Source organism: Alexandromys fortis, unplaced genomic scaffold (assembly GCF_014885135.2).
Source record: "Alexandromys fortis isolate MF-2015 unplaced genomic scaffold, M_Fortis_MF-2015_v1.1 scaffold_22, whole genome shotgun sequence".
Classification (NCBI taxonomy): domain Eukaryota; kingdom Metazoa; phylum Chordata; class Mammalia; order Rodentia; family Cricetidae; genus Alexandromys; species Alexandromys fortis.
The window spans coordinates 14,902,956-14,923,885 of NW_026067900.1; the positions used below are offsets into that span (position 1 = coordinate 14,902,956).

The 20,930-nt window shown below is 37.4% G+C and overlaps 1 protein-coding gene across 1 annotated transcript in view; it reads left to right on the forward strand.

Annotated features, from left to right (window-relative positions):
- Mei4 (meiotic double-stranded break formation protein 4) overlaps window positions 1-20,930 on the forward strand; it is a 152,678-nt gene that overhangs the window by 12,290 nt on the left and 119,458 nt on the right. The window contains exon 2 of the mRNA XM_050127140.1: window positions 16,950-17,195. Within this exon, the coding sequence (XP_049983097.1) occupies window positions 16,964-17,195 (232 nt within the window). The 5' untranslated portion in view covers window positions 16,950-16,963. The remainder of the gene's footprint in view (window positions 1-16,949; window positions 17,196-20,930) is intronic.

The following is a 20,930-nucleotide window of genomic DNA, read 5'->3' on the forward strand; positions in this document are numbered from 1 at the left end:
GTGTGCACTGTATCTTTACATACCTTTTTATATGTGAAGGGGAGAGATATATATTTTAGGATATTGTTTATTTGTCATGGGTGTATGAAAATATCTTAAGGCTTTTGTGAAGTGTATTAGAATTAAAATGATTTCACCAGGGATATAATATCAGTATAAACCTTAGTAACCTCAATCACATTGAGGCTTTTGTTAAGCTAACAGATACCATTGCTTGGAAGTGAAGTGTAAGGTACAGATGTGAATAAAATACATATTTGTGTAATATTTTCATATTACACAAAGAGATGGAATTTATATTGGGGTCAGTGATTGCTGTTAAGGAAGTAGGGAAAACTGGTTACTGTAGTGGCTAAATGGATAAAGAAAAAAAGAGCAAAAGCCAGGAATTATAGTCAAGAAACTTCTGAGAGTCCTTTCTCTTTCCCAGATCAAAAGCAGTGTTATGGTATAGCTCTGACAGAAGTAGGATTCAGTTATACAGGAAAGCAAAAAAGATAACACAATCACAAATCAGTGTGACCATGTCCCTGCATGGTCTACAAACAGGGACAGGAGACATTTTCACCCCACTAGTAAATTCCCTCTTCCTCACTCTGCAGTAAAGTCTGCCTATTGTGGAGGTTAAGGCATGTCTACTTCAGTTATTTTTGGTGTTCTGTAAGCTTCTTGTATCTTCATAGGGATATCCTTTTTTAGGGTGGGAAAAATCTTCTATGATTTTGTTGAATATATTTTCTGTGCCTTTGAGCTGGAGTTCTTCTTCTAACTCTATTATTCTTGGATTTGGTCTTTTCATGGTGCCTCAGATTTTCTGGATGTTTTATGTTAAGAATTTATTGGATTTAATGTCTTTTTGACCATGGAGTCTATTTCCTCTATAGAATCTTCAGCACCTGAGATATTTTTCTTCTATCTCTTGTATTCTTTTGGTTGTACTTGTCTCTATAGTTCCTGTTCATATAACCAGATTTTCCATATCCAGAATTCCCTCAGTTTGTGGTTTCTTTATTACCTCTCTGTCAGTCTTCACCTGTTTGTTTTTTCTTGCTTTCTTTGGGTTTCGTTGAAGGATTTATTAATTTGTTCCAATTTTTTCTTTGTCTTTTCCTCTGTTTCTTAAAGGGAGTTTTACATTTTCTCTAAATGTCGCCAGCATTTTCATAAAGCTAAGTTTAAAACCATTTTCTTCTACTTCTTCTGGGTTAGGATGATCAAGTCTTCCTGTTGTGTGATCACTGGGTTCTTGTGTTACCGTGTTGCTTTTTAAGTTGTCTTGGAGGATTTCTTGCATTGGTACTTACCCATCTCTTTCTTCACATGAGGGCAGCAGTCTCTCTGCATCTTTTTTTTTGGTTTTTCGAGACAGGGTTTCTCTGTGGTTTTGGAGCCTGTCCTGGAACTAGCTCTTGTAGACCAGGCTGGTCTCGAACTCACAGAGATCCGCCTGCCTCTGCCTCCCGAGTGCTGGGATTAAAGACGTGCGCCACCACTGCGGCGTCTCTCTGCATCTTGATCCAATCTTTGCAGTGGCTGTCTAAGTGTTTGGGAGTTTCTCTTCCTCTGCTCTGTAATGTCAATGTCTGTCAAGCGTCTGAGGTCTCTATAAGCCTGTTCTCTTGGTCTTCTCTCCTGGTTTGCTCTCTTAGTGCTCTCTCTTAATCCCTTCAGTGCTGTAGGAAGCTCTTGGTCCCCTCCAAGCTCTCCGCTCTTAGGTGGGGTGTGGCTAGTAGCTTGGAGGGTCCAGTGGATCCGGTTGGGTTTTTGGGTAGCCTACCCACATGAAACTCCCTGCTGGCTGACTAGAAAAGCCAAGGGAGTTGGGAGAGGGGCCTGGGGTTTGTCATACTGTGGAGGTCCTAGAGAGAAGAGTGTCCTTCCTCTTGGCTGTTCTCTCACCTCTTAAGTCCCCTCAGTATTGGAGCAAGCTGTGTTTTGGAGTTCCACCGAGGTTGCAGGAAGATAGCCCACATAGTATTTTTATAAATAGCTTTTTCAGATAATTTGCCCACTTTTCCTAATATTTTTCACTGTCCTATTGATTTACATGTATTCTTTTGATATGAATATTAATGCCTTATTTAAACATGTATTGAGAATGCATTTACTTAAGCCATAGCTTACTTTTTCTCTGTTTTATGGTGATTCAGCGGACAAAAGTTTGATATTTTACTACAGTAAAATTTATCATTTTCTCTGCTATAGTTTGTGTCTTGCTTTGGTTTTAAAAAACTTCCCTAATGAGGTACTAAAACTTAAATATATTCTATAAAACATTTCAAATGCTAAAGATGAAAATATTAATAATGATCATTTGTTAAAAATATTGAAGAGTCAAAAATTGGCATATAATACCCAATTAGAATGTTGTTTAGCATTATCAGTTTAGTTAATACAAGACAAAGTTCAATACGGCACCCTTAGTAATATATATATATATATAAATTAACTATTCAAATTAGATATTTTATGTAGTTAAGACTTTAGAGTAAGGGATCTGTTGCTGAAACATTTACAAAATTCTGATTATTAGTGGATTTATTAGTGTTAAAATGTGTTCATTTCTGTATCCATATTTCCATATAATAAGCTTGTTTCTGAAATCAGTACTTTGTCCCACTGGTCTCCTTACTCTGTCCTTATTCTAGTATTTAGTCAGTAGTGCATAAATTATATTTATATCTTTAAGTTTCTCTTCAAGTAATTTGCTTCCCAATTATTATCTTTTCATATTCATTTGACTATTGTAGTTTTTGTTTTGAATTCAAATTTGTTTCAATTTACTTAATTAATTTTTTTGAGACAGAATCTTGCTCTGTACCCCTAGCTGTCTACAACTTACTGTGTTGAAGAGTCTGGCCTCTAAGTCACAGAGATCTGCCTGCCTTTGCCTCCCAATTGCTGGGATTAAAGGTGCTCACCACCATGCATATATAGTTCATTAATTGTTTTTGAGAGAGAGTCTTGCTATGGACTGTCCTGGATCTTTCCTGGCTGTCCTGAAACTATTAACATAAAATAGTCTGACTTTGAACTTATGTTATTTTCCTGTCTCTAACTTTCAAGTAATGGAGTATAAGCATATGCTGAGATGTCTACCCTTGATTTAAGTTTAGAATATATTTATTAAATTCTACAGTGATGTTGATTGGCATTTTGATCAGGCTTGTGTAAATAAATTGGTTGTAAGGATGAATTTAATATTGTATTAATATGTTTTCTAATCCATGACCAAAAAACCTCTCAGTTTATTTAGAACTTGATCTGTCATTTCTATTGTTAAATTCATTCCAAGTTCTGCTTTTTAATTAAAATTTGCATAGATAATGGAGTTGATTTTCTTTCTTATTCATCTTGTAGCCTTAATATATTCTCTCAAAAGTTTTGGAAGCCTTAAGATTCATTAACTTCTCCAAAGACAATCATATCAATATTGATGAGGATAATTTTGAAGATAATTTTATTTCTCTAATCTATATGTCTTTATCTCTTTATATTATGTTATTACCAGCAGAAATACAAAAAGTATACTACTGTTCCTAGTTTCATCATTGTTTCTGGTCTTTGTAGTTTTATAGCCACTTCCCTTTTCTTCTAAATGATTGAATGATGGTATTTTGATGCATGAGTGTCAGATTTATCAAAATATTTTGAAGGTATTAAGATTGTATTTTGCTTTTCAAATTATTTTGCTAATATGTTGACCCAAAGTACTTATCTTCGAGTTTTAAGCTAATCTTACACTCATACTGGCCTGAGTCTGAAAAAGCCTGGGATAAAACTGAACTCGCTGAACATAGCGGACAATGAGGACTACTGAGAACTCAAGAACAAGGACACTGGGTTTTTGATCCTACTGCACGTACTGGCTTTTGTGGGAGCCTAGGCAGTTTGGATGCTCACCTTTCTAGACCTGGATGGAGGTGGGTGGTCCTTGGACTTCCCACAGGGCAGGGAACCCTGATTGCTCTTTGGGCTGACGAGGGAGGGGGACTTGATTGGGGGAGGGGGAGGAAAATGGGAGGCGGTGGCGGGGAAGAGACAAATCTTTAATAAATAAATAAATTTTAAAAAAATGAAAGAAAGAAATGCGGTGTTAAATAAAAGGTAATTTATCATGAAAAAAATAAGCTTTTGTGATGATAGATTTGATTTTCTAATATTTTGTAAAGGAATTTTATATCTCAGGACATGATTTATATTAGACTGTTTTTATATAAGGTTTTATAGCATGGTATATATATATATATATGTATATTGTCAATATGCTGTTTTATATGATTTTGTTGTTAATATTATTATTACTTTTTACATGTCTACCTCAGTTTCCTCTCCCTCCTCTCCTCCTAGCTCTTCCTCCCAACTCCCTTATGCTCCCCTCCTATCCTCTTTTCTTCTGTTTCTATTCAGAAAAAGTCAGGCATGCTATAGACTAAATATGGTATATCAAGTTGCAATAAGACCAAGTACCTTCCCTCATATTAAGGCCAGACAAGGCAACCCAGGATGAGGAATAGGGTACCAAAAGTAATTCAGAAACATCCTCTGCTTTCACTTTTAAGAGAAGACCTCGGGCTCCTACAATCCTTCCTCTCTCTCCTCTGCAGCATTCCCTGGCTTCTGAGTAATGTTTGGTTGCAAGTCTTTTCTTCTATATCTATAAGTTCCTGGATGAAGTCTTTCTGATGATATTTGGGCTAGGCATTAATCTATGTGTATAGCAGAATATCATTAGACATCATTACATTGACATTTTATTTGTTTGCTTGCTTGCTTGTTTGTTGTGTTTGGTTCTATCCCAGATCTCTGGAGTATTCAGTCTCTCAGCCCTGGTGCTCCAGGCAATGTAAGGTGTGGGCCTCCTCTCATGGCATGAGTTTGATGTTGGACAAGTCATTGGTTGGATATTCCCATAATTTCTGTGCCACCTTTACCACACCATATCACAGATTATAGGCTGGAGGTTATGTGGATGGGTTGGTATCCCAGTCTCTCCAATGAATGTCTTACCTGGTGACATTATATGGCCAGTTCAGTCTACTTATCCCCTATTGCTAGGAGTCTTAGCTAGGATCACCTTTATAGTTTCCTGGGAGTTTTCCTTATACTAGGTTCCTACCACACCCTGAGATGCTCTGTTTTCCAGTTGTCTCTTCTAGTATTCTTCACTCCATCCCTTCTGTTTCCATGACCACCTGCCCCAGTTCAGTTATAAAACTTATTCTATTTCTGCTTCCCAGGGAGATCCAAGCTTCCCCACTTGAGCCCTCCTTGTTACTTTCCCTATCTGGGACTGTGGATTATAGCATGATTATTTTTTACTTGAAAGCTAATTTCCACTTATAAGTGAGCACATAACATATTTGTCTTTCTGGATCTGGGTTAGCTCACTCCGGATGATTTTTTTCTTGTTTTATCAATTTGCCTGAAAATTTCATGATATCATTGTTTTTTTAACAGCTGAGTAATACTCCATTGTGTAAATGTACCACCTTTTCTTTATCCATTCTTTGGCCGAGGGGCATCTAGGTTGTTTCCAAGTTCTGGCTGTTACGAATGATGCTGCGATAACAACAGTGTAACAAGTTTCCCTGTGGTAGGATGAAGCATCCTTTTGGTATGTGCCTAAGAGTGTTATAGCTGGTCTGGAGGTAGATCAATTCCCAGTTTTCTGAGAAAGCACCGGTTTTTTTTTCCTTCTCATTTTAGTTTTTTCTTAAAATGTTACATGTATTCTGTAACTTTTAGGTACATAATAGGAGCATTTCCATTTCATTTTTATTAAACAGCAGTGTAACTGAGAGGCACTGACAAGATGTGAAAGTAGGAACCCTCTGTACCCATTTCCTTTTGTGGATTTATGAAGTAGAAGCTGATGGTGATATAGAATATGATCTGTTGTACAAGCCTGTGCACGTTGTGGTAATTTATAAAGTGTCTGTGATCATCGTCTCCATATGTTTCTGCAAGAGTTCGAAGAAAATGCATTCTATGGCAAAGAAGGGATGGGAAAGAAAGGGTGGGGGGTATGAGAAACAATCCCAGTGAAACAGTAGCAGGAGGCTTGTTAAAGGCTATGATTAGTTACCCATTTTTTAAAAAGAAAAAAAATGATAGCTGACTTGTTTTGATGGGATCGGAACAGAAATAGAAAGAAAGAAAAAAGGAGAAATGACTAGGCAGCGCCGTTTTATCTTTAACAGCCTCCCCTCAACCAGTCGCTGCTGGCTTTTCAAGCTGCCTTAATAATTAAAGTAGACAGAGCTGAAGTCTTGAGTAACTCCTGATTCTTTTATGTAAAACTTTACATGATGTTAATCTGCTGAGCACTTCATAATAATTGTGTGTGAGAGTGAGTGAGTGTGTGTGTGTGTGTGTCTGCGTGTGTGTGTGCTGAAACTATAAAAATAATTAGGGAATTTGCCAGCTGGGTCGAATTCACATAATTAATGGTAGACATTGTCCAAACCTTAGTGAAATAATTATTTTAAAAATCTCCTAATAGCTTACTGCCTTGGTATTTCCAGTGGTCTCCTGGCCCAATGCTAGTATGTGATGAGTCCATATTTCATATTCATGGTTCATAGGTATTTCCTTTTCTGTTTTCACTTTTCTGGTCACATTCATCTCAGTGGCTTAAGGAATGTTTTACCAATGTCTTTTAGTTAGTTGGTTTATTGGAACAAACTCTGCTGCTTCATTCTAAACCAGTGGCTCTCAACCTTCCAAGGGCTTGATCTTTTAATACAGTTCCTCACGTTGTATTGACTGTCAACCCTAAAATTATTTTAGTACTATTTCATAACTGTAATTTTGCTATTGTTATGAATTGTAATGTAAATATCTGTGTTTTCCTATGCTCTGAGGTGACTCCTATAAAAAGGTTGTTCAACTCCCAGGGGGTCACAACCCACAGGTTGAGAACCAGTGCTCTAAACCCATCTTCTATTTTTTGTTTCTGAAATTCACCTCTATTTATTTTTCTACATCTCATAATGAAGGAGTATTACATATATGAAAATTGCATTGTTTAATTTAATAAGCAAGTATACACATATAGTATGCATTGCAGTTTTTTGACATTTGTATGCATTGGGAAATCAGTGAATCAAACTAGCTCATATATCCTCACATAAGTGAGCTTTGCGACTAAAAAGCATTTAAAATCCATCATATCAACTTCTAAGTTTATATATTTTTTTTCTTTTATAAAATATTTATTTATTATGTATACAATGTCTGTGTGGATGCCTGCAGACCAGAAGAGGGCACCAGACCTCATTACAGATGGTTGTAAGCCACCATGTGGTTGCTTGGAATTTAACTCAGGACCTTTGGAAGAGCAGGCAATGCTCTTAATCGCTGAGCCATCTCTCCAGCTCCCTAAGTTTATATTGTTATTAATGATAATCTCTATCATATTCCCAAGGTCCCCATAATTTGTTCACCCCAAGAGAAACTGTATTTATTTATTTATTTATTTATTTATTTATTTATTTATTTATTTATTGAGACATGGTTTCTCTTTAGCTTTGGAGCCTGTCCTGGAACTAGCTCTTGTTCCCAGGCTGGCCTCGAACTCACAGAGATCCTCCTGCCTCTGCCTCCCGAGTGCTGGGATTAAAGGCATGTGCCTCCACTGCCTAGCGAGAAACTTCATTTTTTTAAAAAATTAACATCTAATAACTACCCAGCAATGTTCATTCTAGCCTCTGCTTCTCTATTTTTGACTTATTTTAACTGTTGGGTATTTTATATCTCTCTCTTTATCTTCCTCTCCTTTCCTTTGTTTCTGATACAGATGATGCTGCATACGTCTCTGTGTCCTAGTTTCTTTCATTTACAATGCTTTCAGATTCTTTCATGCTTCCTCAAATGGTGGACTTTCTCTATTCTGAGACTTAGTATTATTCCATAATACATATTATACTTCTTTCTCATTCGTTTGACAAATACCTGCTGTCTTTTGACTTGAAGGATTTTCTTTTCTCTTTACTTTTTTCTCTTCTTCCATTCTCTTCTTTTTCTTTCTTTTCTTACCCTTTCCATGCTCTATCCTTCCTCTCTCCATCCCTCCTCCTCCATGTTTCTCTGTGTTTCTCCCCCACTTTTGTTGCAGTACTTGGGATGCAGCTCAGGATGAGGTGGGCTCTCTAGTACAGAGCTACACCCGTATAGTCTCTTGTCATTGGGGTAATTAATTTTCCTAGGCATGAAGTAACATCTGATGTGTATATGATGTGCATTTCTCTGATGACTAATATTGTAGAATATTTTACCATTTGGTAATTGGGTATTTGTATGTCTTCTTTCGACAAATGTCTATTCAGCCTCTGCCTGCTTTTATTTGTTTTTTTTCCATCCTACATAAGTGAGTTTCATATCTGCCACATTGAATGCATGATCAGATTTATTTTGTCCCTATATATATTTTACTTTTTATTCTGTTGGTTGTTGTGTTTCCTATCAAACATTTTTATCATGATACAATCCCATTTGTCTACTTAATTCCTTTTTATTTTATTTTTTGCCTGTACCTGTATTCTGCAGTCACACTTGAAAACTCTGAAAAGAGATGTAGAAACATCCTGTGCATGTGTTTTCTTCCAGTTAGGTCTGTTTAACCCTGTTTCCTTGTAGCCATCTGCCATGTCTCACTCTCTCTGTTCCCCATCCCACGTTGACCCCCTTAGGCTTGGGAGGAGGGGTTGCAATACAGGTGTCCTAGTTAGGATGCGCATCCCATAGTCTCTTATTCCCTGAACATTGACCAGTTGTGGGTCTCTGGGCTAATTACCATCTACTGCAAACAGATACTTCTCTGATGCGGGTGTGAGTTGCATTAATGTATAGGTCCAGTATGTCAAGTCATTAGAAATCAGTTAACAATGTGCCCATTTAGCGGAATAGCAGTGGTAGGTTCTCCTCTTCTAGGGCCTATGACCCACAGAACCATAGGTTATTGCTGCTATTGCATGTCTTGCAGGCTAGTTAGTATTGTAGTTTCTGGAGCTCACAACAGAGATTGATAATTCATTTTCTCCTCTGATAGTGTGTGTATAACCTTCCAGCACTATGAAAGCTGTCCAGTAAGGATGAAGCTTCCAGGCCGGTACCAGATTTCTCCATGTACTCAAGTTTGTGGTATCATCAGCAATAGAGCCTGACTGCTAATTTCTAGAGGGGCGCCAAGAGCAGTGGCAATATCATGTGATATTTGGACATCTGTGTGACCTCACTGGCCAACCACTCCAGAAGAGGCAAACTATTTCTGTCCCTTAGCATTTTATCTCTTAGCCTGTGGTGTCTAATATGAGAATTGTAACCATGCTATAGCCTAATCTCCATTAATATATTTGTGTGTGTGTACACACACACACACACACATATGGACACTTCTATAGTAGTAGGTTGCTATATGACATTTTTTGAAAGACCTTTACCTCTATTTATCCTTCCTCATGTATTTCCTCCTCTATCCCACCCTACCCCAATTTAATCCTTCCTATAGTATTCTTCTTTAATAGTCTGTAGGTTTTTTTTAAATAGAAAGTATAGCATAGGTGAACTTTCTGTAGGATGAATACTGACGGAGTTTTATGTTTTACGTGTTTATTGTGAAAATTTGAGAATATAGGATAATATAAACAAGAAATTATCATCATTAATTCTCAACTCACTCAGTGCTTAAGTATGTCCTCTTTCACCGTCTTCATTTTCATTTCTTTTATTCTTCTTTCATTCATTTTCTTTTTTTCTCTTATCTCTAAATCTATATATGGTTTTTCAGATTTTTTCTACAAAAATGCCGTTTTGCTAATTTATGTTCTACTTCGTATTCAATGTCTTATTGGTAATGTTTTCTTGTATTAAAAGATGTAAAAACCAAATTTTTCTTAATTTTATTATATATAATGATTTTATCATTATTTTTAGCTGTTCAATCTGGTGACAAGTAATTTTGATAGTCAAAATATCCTGAAAGTCATTTAGAGCAGTAAGCTTTCATATGTAGCTGTGAATATTTTATAAAGGCAAAACCAACATTTATTGCAAGGGCAAAGGTCAGAACCCTATTGTGTATGCTTAGAACATATTAGGAATTGATTCTTGTGAATAATGATAACAAGATAAAATTCTTACCAGTATGATAGAATTGTGAGTTGTGACGTTTGATATTATAGTAACTTATAAGTGTACTTGGAAATTAAGCAACACTAGAATCTTAATTATACTTCAGAAACAGTTTTGGTAGATCAGAAATTTTTTTCTTTTTTTTTTTATTTTATTGAGAATGGGAAAAAAAAAGTTTCCGCCTCCTCCCAGCCTCCCATTTCCCTCCCCCTTCCCCCCACTCTTCTCCCCCTCCCCCCACTCCTCTCCCCCTCCCTCTCCAATCCAAAGAGCAGTCATGGTTCCCTGCCCTGTGGAAAGTCCAAGGACCTCCCCTCTCCGTCCATGTCTAGGAAGGTGAACATTCAAACTGGCTAGGCTCCCACCAAGCCTGAACATGAAGTAGGATCAAAACCCCTTGCCATTGACCTTGGCTTCTCATCAGTCCTCATTGTTCGCCATGATCAGAGAGTCCGGTTTTATCCCATGCTGTTTCAGTCACAGTCCAGCTGGCTTTGGTGAGCTCCCAATAGATCAGCCCCACTGTCTCAGTGGGTGGGTGCACCCCCCGTGGTCCTGACATCCTTGCTCGTGTTCTCCCTCCATCTGCTTCTCATTGGGACCTTGGGAGCTCAGTCCAGTGCTCCAGTGTGGGTCTCTGTCTCTATCTCCATCCATCACCAGATGAAGGTTCTATGGTGATATGAAAGATATTCGTCAGTAATGCTATAGGATAGGGTCAGTTCAGGTTCCCTATCCTCAGCTTCCCAAGGGACTAACTGGGGACATCGCCTTGGGCTCCTGGGAGCCACTCTAGGTTCAAGTCTCTTGCCAACACTAAGGTGGCTCTTTTAACTAAGATATGTGCTTCCCTGCTCCCCTATCCAACCTTCCTTTATCCCAATCTTCCTGTTTCCCCAAGTTCCCCCAATCCTCCCCTTCTTACTTTTCTCTCCCTGTCCCCCCTTATCCCCAACCCACCCCACCCCCAAGATCCCAATTTTGTCCCCGGCAATTTTATCTACTTCCCTTAGCCAAGAGGATAACTATATGTTTTTTCTTGGGTTCACCTTCTTCTTTAGCTTCTTTAGGTTCACCAGGTATACACTCCGTGACCTTTATTTATGGCTAGAAACCAATTATGAGTGAATACATCCCATGTTCATCTTTTTGGGTCTGGGTTACCTCGCTCAGGATAGTGTTTTCTATTTCCATCCATTTGCATGCAAAATTCGAGAAGTCATTGTTTTTTACCGCAGCATAATACTCTAATGTGTATATATTCCACACTTTCTTCATCCATTCTTCCATTGAAGGGCATCTAGGTTGTTTCCAGGTTCTGGCTATTACAAATAATGCTGCTATGAACATAGTTGAACAAATGCTTTTGTCATATGATAGGGCATCTCTTGGGTATATTCCCAAGAGTGGTATTGCTGGGTCCAGGGGTAGGTTGATCCCGAATTTCCTGAGAAACCGAAACACTGATTTCCAAAGTGGTTGCACAAGATTGCATTCCCACCAGCAATGGATGAGGGTACCCCTTCCTCCACAGCCTCTCCAGCAAAGGCTATCATCGGTGCTTTTGATTTTAGCCATTCTGACAGGTGTGAGATGATATCTCAAAGTTGTTTTGATTTGCATTTCCCTGATTGCTAATGAGGTTGAGCATGACCTTAGGTGTCTTTTGGCCATTTGAACTTCTTCTTTTGAGAATTCTCTGTTCAGTTCAGTGCCCCATTTTTTAATTGGGTTAATTAGCATTTTAGAGTCTAGTTTCTTGAGTTCTCTATATATTTTGGAGATCAGACCTTTGTCTGTTACGGGGTTGGTGAAGATCTTCTCCCAGTCAGTAGGTTGCCTTTTTGTCTTAGTGACAGTGTCCTTTGCTTTACAGAAGCTTCTCAGCTTTAGTAGGTCCCATTTATTCAATGTTGTCCTTAGTGTCTGTGCTGCTGGGGTTATACTTAAGAAGCGATCTCCTGTGCCCATCTGTTGTAGGGTACTTCCCACTTTCTCTTCTATCAGGTTCAGTGTGTTCGGACTGATATTGAGGTCTTTGATCCATTTGGACTTGAGTTTTGTGCAAGGTGATAGATATGGGTCTAATTTCAATCTTCTACAGGTTGACATCCAGTAGATCAGAAATTTTATTCATCAATATCATATCGCAATACATTATGGAAACAGAAGAGAGAGGCCTAGCACAGTTATAGAAATAATGTTGACCGAGCAGTATTCATTGCCAGATGGAGAATACAGGGACCATAGGAATACACTAGGTTAGTATTCCACAGCTCCCTGGAGGGTATTTATGATAAGTAATACTCCTAAGTGGAAAGAAAAATTTCATATAAAGTAATATATATATATATATACATATATATACATATATATTTGATATATATATATCAAACTTTATATTTCAAACTACGAAGAACTCAAAGACACTAAATACTTATTTGGAGAACAAACATTAAATGTTAATTTTAATTATTTACCATAATTATTTTGGAATAAATTGAATTTAAAAAGCCTCTCTGAATATAGTTAGGAAGCTAAGGTACTTTCCAGGTACAATTCTCTAGTTTTACAGAAACCATTGGGATATCCAACGATTCTGTTCATGTCTGATCCCTGTAACCCAAAGACAATGTTAGACTGACAGGTGTGATGGCCAAGTTACAAAACTAAGGCGTTTGATGAATAATCTTCAGATTGCATTGTCCAACTAAATAAGAAACTTCATAATCTACTAATTAGAAAAGAAATAATGCTTTTTGTAGTTTTCCAGGAGAGAACCTAATGGTCCCTGTGGCGAGGAATGCACAACACCGTGATACTCATTTTGTATGCAGTGTCCTCCTATCCCCTTGCTGTGTTTATTAGCCTGGAAGCTCCCTGTTCTCCATTGCTTAGGTGTCACTAGGTAGGCATGATCCGTTATTGTCTCAGTCTTCTGTCTCCGCTCTTCCCCTAATATTGAGGTCGGAGTTGCTAATGACAATTGCAACTGTCTAATTATAATTGTTGTTTCTGGTACTCAGTTCACTTTTGGAAACATGTTGGGAGTTACCTCATTAGAATAAAAGTATCTATTGCCACTGGAATTTCTAATTCAGTGGATTCAGGAACTTTGGGTCAAAATATGGGACAAAGGCCAAATATACATTTTGTATGTTATAGAAACTTGTACGTCTTTCATAAGATTTTAGGGCAAATAGGATTGTATGGCTACTCTAAAATTAAGAAGACACAGCACTCACACACACACACACACACACACACATATCCCAGGAGCCCTGTCTGTTTGGTTGTAGTTCATAGTCTCTATGTGTTCTCGGTTTGATTTATACTCCACAACTTTGCACCAGGCATCTCTATTAGCAATTGTCTGCTCATTTGTGATTCAATTCTAATTAACGTTCAGTCCCCGAGTTAGTAACAAACCAAGGGACTTAGCAGTTTGATCTTTTTTCTGATTAATGATATCATGATTTAAAGACAAATCTCACACGAAGACTAAAAATCAGGACATGAAGTCAAACAAATGACTTAAATCAATTAAGAATTTCTGGAAGATGTTTGGGGAGTTGACTGTTTTTATGATCTAGGGAACTTTTCACTCTGATGTTACCAAACTATTTTTCTAGTTTTTCTTTCTAGGTTAAATTCCCACTACACACATTTGCATTTGAGAACTTTTTCTACTGAAACTAATTTAAATAATATATAGGGTTTTGTGTGTGTGTGTGTATGTGTATTTTTAAATGTACAAGCAAGGTTACTTCAGGGAAGATCATCCGTGTGTCTCTAATCTGTATACTGGGTGCTTCTCTGAGAGTAACAAGTTTCAGAGCTTAGACTTGCCCCTAATACAGCAGACAGATCATGAGCCAGCAAGTGGAATGCCTGTTGCCAAGGTCGAAATTAGTGGGGTTGTAATTCTAATCAGCCTGCCCATCTCACTAGTATGTAGCATTTGGCATATTTATTCAGCAGTGGTGAAAGGTTCCAAAAGTGTCACTGTACTTTCATTTTGGAAATGTATTCTTTAATAATGTAAAATAATGTGATACATGTTCTTTGATAATTATTAGAATAACAGACAAATGAAATTGTAAAAATCAATAATTCTACACTTATATTACTTAAGTAAGTACTAATTTACAGTTTTCGTGTTTCTGATTTTTATATAATTGGGATCCTGACTATATTTAGATTTCATGTTCTCATTTACTTCAGTCGGTGTATCATTGATAGTTTCGCATCCAAATAAAACATTTCCTAATAGTACCTATTTTTTGACGACTAAGTAATAGTCAATTTTAAAATTGTGACTTTATATGCTTAACTATTCAAGTGTCAATCCCAGTTTTCAATATAAAAGCAGTGCTGTGGTGAGCAAATTGCATACAGAGTTTTGTGTTTTGCACAATATTAGTGAATCATTCAGGGCTGGGGAGATTGTTCAGTTGTCAAACATGAGGACTCAATTCAGATCTCTACGACCCATATAAAAACAAGTGTGATTGTGTGCATCTATAATCTTAGTGCTGGGGAAGCATAGACAAGAGGATCCCTGGGCTCTAGTGGTTAGCTTGTTTAACTAATGGGTAAGATTTTTGGGTAGGTGAGAGAGATTCTGTCTCAAAAAATTAGTGGGGAATTGATAAAGAAGACACCAACATTTATTCTGGTTTTCCCATGTACTTGTACAATTAGGGGCCTCACCACAGTGTGCCATTTTCCTTCCTGATGGCAGGATATCAGATAGGTACATGCGGTTGTGGGTCGGGGGTAAGTCTGAGAAATTTGATTCAATATCAGGCCATTTTGAAAGTTCACTGCCTAGTTCTCCTTCCAGGGGATCCATGCATCTCTCTCTTAGGGTCCTCCTTGTTACCTAGCTTCTCTGGGGTTGTGGATTGTAGGGTGGTTATCCTTTGCTTCATGTCTAGTATTCACTTATGAATGAGTACACACCATGTGTACAGTGAGGAGGGCCTCGGTCCTGCCTCAGTGCGATGTGACAGACTTTGTTGACTCTTCATAGGAAGCCTCTAAGGAGTTATTGTGGGATGGGATGGGTAGAAAGGGAGGGGAGTGGGAGGAGGGGAGGAAGGGGGAACTGAGATGGGTATTAAAAGATTGTTTTAAAAAATAAAAAAGAAAAGAAAAGCAAAAGCATTAAAAGCAATAACACAACGATAAAACAACAACAACAAAAAAAAAAGAGTGCACTGTATTAGTGGGCTCATGGGTTGTCCAGAAAGGATAAACAGACAGCCTGAGGCAGCTATGAGAGAGTTAGGGCACCATAACTGGTTACAATTATTAGCAGAGATTTGAATGGGAAAGAACTTGTGCAGTGCGGTCCTACTGTAGTGAAGGATAGGCCTGAGAAATTGATGTTAGTAAAATATAGGATATAATGTGAAATTATTATTGTAGGATCAGTGTGGTAACCAGATAGTCTAAATTTTCTGAAACACTGCGTGGTTGTCTCTGATCCTTGGGGAAATGAGTTTGAGGATCTCCTCAAATATAAAGAAAAATAAATAAAAAAAGAACATGTAGCCAGCACTATCTGCCTTCATGCTGCCATTCTCCCTGCCGTGATTGTAATTTACTGAACCTCTGAAACTGGAAGTCAGATACCACAATTAAATGTTTTCTTTTATAAGAAAAAAAGAAGATATTTAAATGCATAAGTCCTTCATATAAAATGGTTTGGTATTAGCATGTAATCTACGCACACATTCCTGTGATACCTCAACATGTGACCACTATGCCAAGTTGTCACATGACATCAAGCAGTAACAAGGAAAACAATCTGTACATCTTCAAAATAGGTTCAAGATTTTATTCAAATGGCTGTGCTATGCGGTTGGCTGAATGTGCACGATGAAAGTGGAAAATGCCGGCATGAGCAGCTACTTTTAACTTCACGATAAACATTTTTATGTTTTACGTTCAAAGCCTCCACGGTAATCCAGGAAAATATGGTGGAAGTCACAATGTGCTTACCTTTGACTGGAGACGATGATTAAGCTAATTAATTAAGCGAAGGTCAATTGTGCATCATGCTCTCCCCTTCAATGTCTTCACATTGCAAGACTGAAATGTTAACGGTCTGGAGACATCTACTCAGGGCAGCAATTGGAATAGTTGGAAGGGCAGGATCAAACCATTTCCACAATGCAAATATTTGAAAAACTTTTGGTTGCTTATTTGAGATTATAATATAATTACATTGGTTTCCCCTTCCCTTTACTCCCTCCAGAACTTCTCATATTACCCCTTCCCTTCTCTCTTTTTAAATTTATAGTCTATTGTTGCATGCATATATGCATGTGTTTATACTTATTGCTAAATACAACCTGCTCAGACTATATAATGTTACTCATATGTATGTTTCAGGGCTGACCATTTGGATAACCAATTGGATAACCAATTGTGGTATTCTTCCCTGGGGAAAACTGTTTCTTCCACGCTCTGTATTCCTTACTTTGCTGTAGTTCTTTCTGTCTAGTTGAGGACTCTGAGAATGTCTTCCCTAGTAATGTCAGAAGCTACACCCAGAATGCCTCCCTAATGTGATGTATTAAGCATGGGTTGAACAAGGACAACAACAGACATACAAAAGTGGATGGGAAAAACTCATGAGGCCTCATTTTTTTTTAAATTCTTGAGAACGTTGTTTCTCTTACTTGGAGCCAATTTATATTATAAACATTTTAATTAGCACTTCTCTGGAAGATCAGTTTTGTTCAAATAAAACACTCTGTGAAAGTTAAAAGGAAATGTTGCAACTTTTTTTCATTATGTGATAGGGACAAAAGCCAAGATGGATGTCCAGACATGGTATTTGAAAACGTCCAAGCTGGCGCTGGCATTGGCGATCATCCACTCCAAACCAGCAGACAGAAGCAGCAGAGAATATGCAGAGCAGCTGGCCATCCTGGTGACCCAGCGGAATTCCAAAGGGAAATCAAAAGTTGAAGCTTTAGAAGCCGAAGTTCTACAATTACGTCAACAACTCTTCCTGAGTCGGATTTCCTCCGGATTGTTAAAGAATGGTATGTAAAATCACTTTTCAGTGGTTTATAAACCATAATTGGCTAGATATTTATTATAAAAACCTGAGAATGCTTATTTCTCCTTTCAGCCTCATATAATTTCTGTTATTTTTTTTTGTTTGTTTTGTTTTTATTTTAATCATCACAAGCTAGTGTCACCTTCTAATGAATAGAGCCTTATTAGACTAGTAGTCCAGCTGAGAAAATACTTGTTTGTTACCGTTATTGTGGTAATGAGTATTGAACCCAGGGCATTGCGTATCTTAGTTCAAGTGTTCTACCACTTAGTGACAAAAGTTTGAGGTTGACTGAAGAAATTCATTTTAAAATCTTTTTCTACAATTCTGTTATATTTTTCTTTTATAAAATAGCTATCATTTATAAAGTACCAACCCTGGTGAATAATTTATGCCTCAAAATATACAAGATGAGGTTCTATTTTCTCTCATGATCACCTACCATTTTAGGGGGGGAAATGACCTAAAATTAACCCAGCTGTGATGTATTACAATAGAGAGAATGACAAAATGCCAAAGAAGCATTCATCCTGGTTCATTTCTTTGAAGGTTTCGGAGGTCTGGTCCTCCAAGTATGTATGTATACTTGTCAATGAAATTGTTGCAGGGAATCTAGCAATTGGCAGAAGTATAAGAGAGGGAGGAGTAGAGAATGCACATCCATCCAGAAGCCCACTAGCGCTGCATTTGGAAATTATCAAAACCCTTGTAAGCAAGTCGGACATGACAAGAAGAAAGGAGAGTTGACTTAGAAAGTTCAGAAAGGCCCTACATAGCAATTAAGGAATGTGTATTGTATTCTTTATCATTAAGTTCAACATGTAAATGTCTCCGCTAAGACTCTTGTGAAAGTTAGAGGGGAATCTATTAATGCTTACTCTAGACAGTACAAGGAAACCAGGGTTCTCTTGAACAAACTGGAACATGCCTCACCTGATTCACTTCATTCAGGAACTTTGTGAAGCACAAGAATGATGTGGAAACAATTTGGTAATGGGGAAAAATATGTAAGTCAGATCTCGTTATAAATTAGATCTTGTTACTTCATTGTGTAAAACTCTTCCCTGATATCTACATGTATTAAATGAAAACTTTTCATAGTGTCCCATAGTTGATGTCACTTCTTCTCATCTTTTCCTCTCCATATTATCCACCCTCCCATTATTAACTACTTGTATCATTGAAGGTTCTTTTTTGGGGTGTGTCTCTGCTATATTCTCTGATATTCTGTGTCTGTGTTTTTTATTCAGCTTTTTCAAATGATATCTTCAAGGTTGACCATGCTGGTTGTATTTCATCTCTCATGAGTCATTCTGTGGAAAGTTTGCTTGGTTGTCACCTTTTCTCCTGATCTAGCATCTAAGTTCATTGAGCGGGAGGCATCTTGGATTTTTCAAGCCTAAATCATAACACAATACAGGTGTTCAATAGGTATTTGGTGAGTGGATGTGGAACATTGTAGTCCCTGGAGATAGGAAGGCTAATTTTATAAGCTTTCGCCAAAGCCTATGATTCGAATTCATGTTAAAATGTAATCCTTAGTGTGAACTATTGAGAGGTGTGGCCCATTGGTACCTCTAGAAGGAGACTTGAGTAGTATGTTAATGAATTATTATCAGACTGGGTCTCTTATTAATGACTAATTGGACTTTGTCTTCTGAATCCTCTTGCCTTCCGATTATCTACCCTGTAATATGCAGGGAGTTCCCAGCCTCAAGAAAATTTGTTACCAAATGTGACCCCTTAGCCAACATCTCTTGAAGTATTAGCTGAATAAACCTATATTCTTTATGTATTATAAGTCTATGGTTTTTAGTTAAATAACAGAAAAACAGACTAAAACATCTTGTTGAAGAGAATCAGACCTTAAAGGGGAGATGGTTTCAAAAATGGATCTTGTGTTTATTGGGAATGAGTTCAGAGACTGCCTAAGTGTGATTTTAAGAATATTGAAATTTCCATCCCAGTTTATCAAATGGATTGTGGTACTTTCTGTGTGAACAGAAATTTGTAGGATAAATGTTGAGTGTACGCTTGTCTGAGTAGAGGCTACACTTGGCAAATGTAGGCGTTACCTAGATAGATGATCAGAAAACTCAGAGCAGGCAAGCAGGTAGGAACCATAATCGTATATTTAGAATTTTTATAGAATTTAAGTAATTATTACAGGGATAACTGACCTATGAGGGTAAGCAAGAGATGTTTGGTTCTAACATTTCAAAGGTTTGCAAAGGCAAGGAGGCTTTTTCATATTTGTGCGTGCCAGTGTATTGAGCACATGCAGGCAGTGGGTAATGGGGACACACTAACTTGGAGGAATTGTGTAGATAACATGATGATTTAGTGTGTGGAAAACATGATGACTTAGTATCTTAAAATCTCACTGTATAAAACAAAAATAGCAATATCCTATTAATAGTCAGCCATATTTTAACTCCATAGAGTTCCTTATGACAATGAACTGTTTGTGTATGCCCAGTGGGAAAAAAAAAACATAACAAACATAATCAATTGTTCTCTTTCTTCCTTGAAGTTACAGATTTGATATAATGGCAAAATGTAAAAAAAAAATCAAAAAATATTGAATTATGCCAATCATAAGCTTCTATGCTATCAACAATATTCCTTGTCAACCAAAATCTATTTGTAGCAGTGACCTAGGGTGCATGTTGTTTGTGAGTAAGGGGCTGGGTGATACCTTGTTTTATATTTTTTACTTAGAGTGCCTGTGAGAGAAATTTTTCAAAAATCACATAATTAAAATAAGTTTTCCTTGCAGCAGAAGTGGTATGTACCATGTTTCAGGGCAGATGTTTGGAAGTGGTGTGTTTCTCCATCTGTTATCTCCAACTTAAAAACTAGGAATAACTGAGTATGTACTGAAATTAAGTCACTGTTATAGGGGAGATGAAAATAAAGCAAATGGTGTCATTAGAGTGACAGGGAAGCAAAAGAACTTAGTTGTTGTTTAAAGATAGATAGTTTGAAAGAATGTCGTGACGTGCTCTGCAAGAGCTACTCCTAGCGATCAAAGCATAGTAGAGACACATTTACATTAAATGTTTCTTTCTGGAGTTTTCAGTTTTTCCTTATCATTGTAACTATTCTTAAGCATTTAGGCCCTATCTATGCTGAGTGAAACACTTCTTGAAAGATTGGGAGGCTGGGGGATGTAATTTACAGAACCAACTGTCTGTTGAACCAATGGAACAGTCTAGAAGTAAATAAAGCAGAACTGGAATGGTTTAAACAGAGTCTTAGGAGCTCAGATATTTCTCTATTCTGATTTATTGTCTTAACCTTCTTAATATGGATTTTATTCCTTAAGGAGATATACTAGAGAAGGGATGAATATAATCTGATTTTAGAATTATGCCATGTTTTTGTTTCACTGAATTGTTCGGTAAAGAAGGAAGTGAAGAAAGGAACAAGTGAGGGAGGGGGACAAAAGAGGAGAAATCCTTGAATACCTTGTGGCATCTGTCTCAGTTTTCTTGGCGAGTTATACCAGACACAACTCTCTACTCAGTAAGCACCTCCTTTCTTCTTTAGAGTTCTTCATTTTATTTGGAAGACATTCTTATTTCCAGTGGGTTGGCCCATCAAAGGCTGTAACGGCGTAAGCGAATGCAGACAGATTGTCAAAATATAGACAGCTTTAATGGAGGAATAGACTTACAGAACCACTGTTCCCGCGGAGACCAGGAAAGCAGAAGAG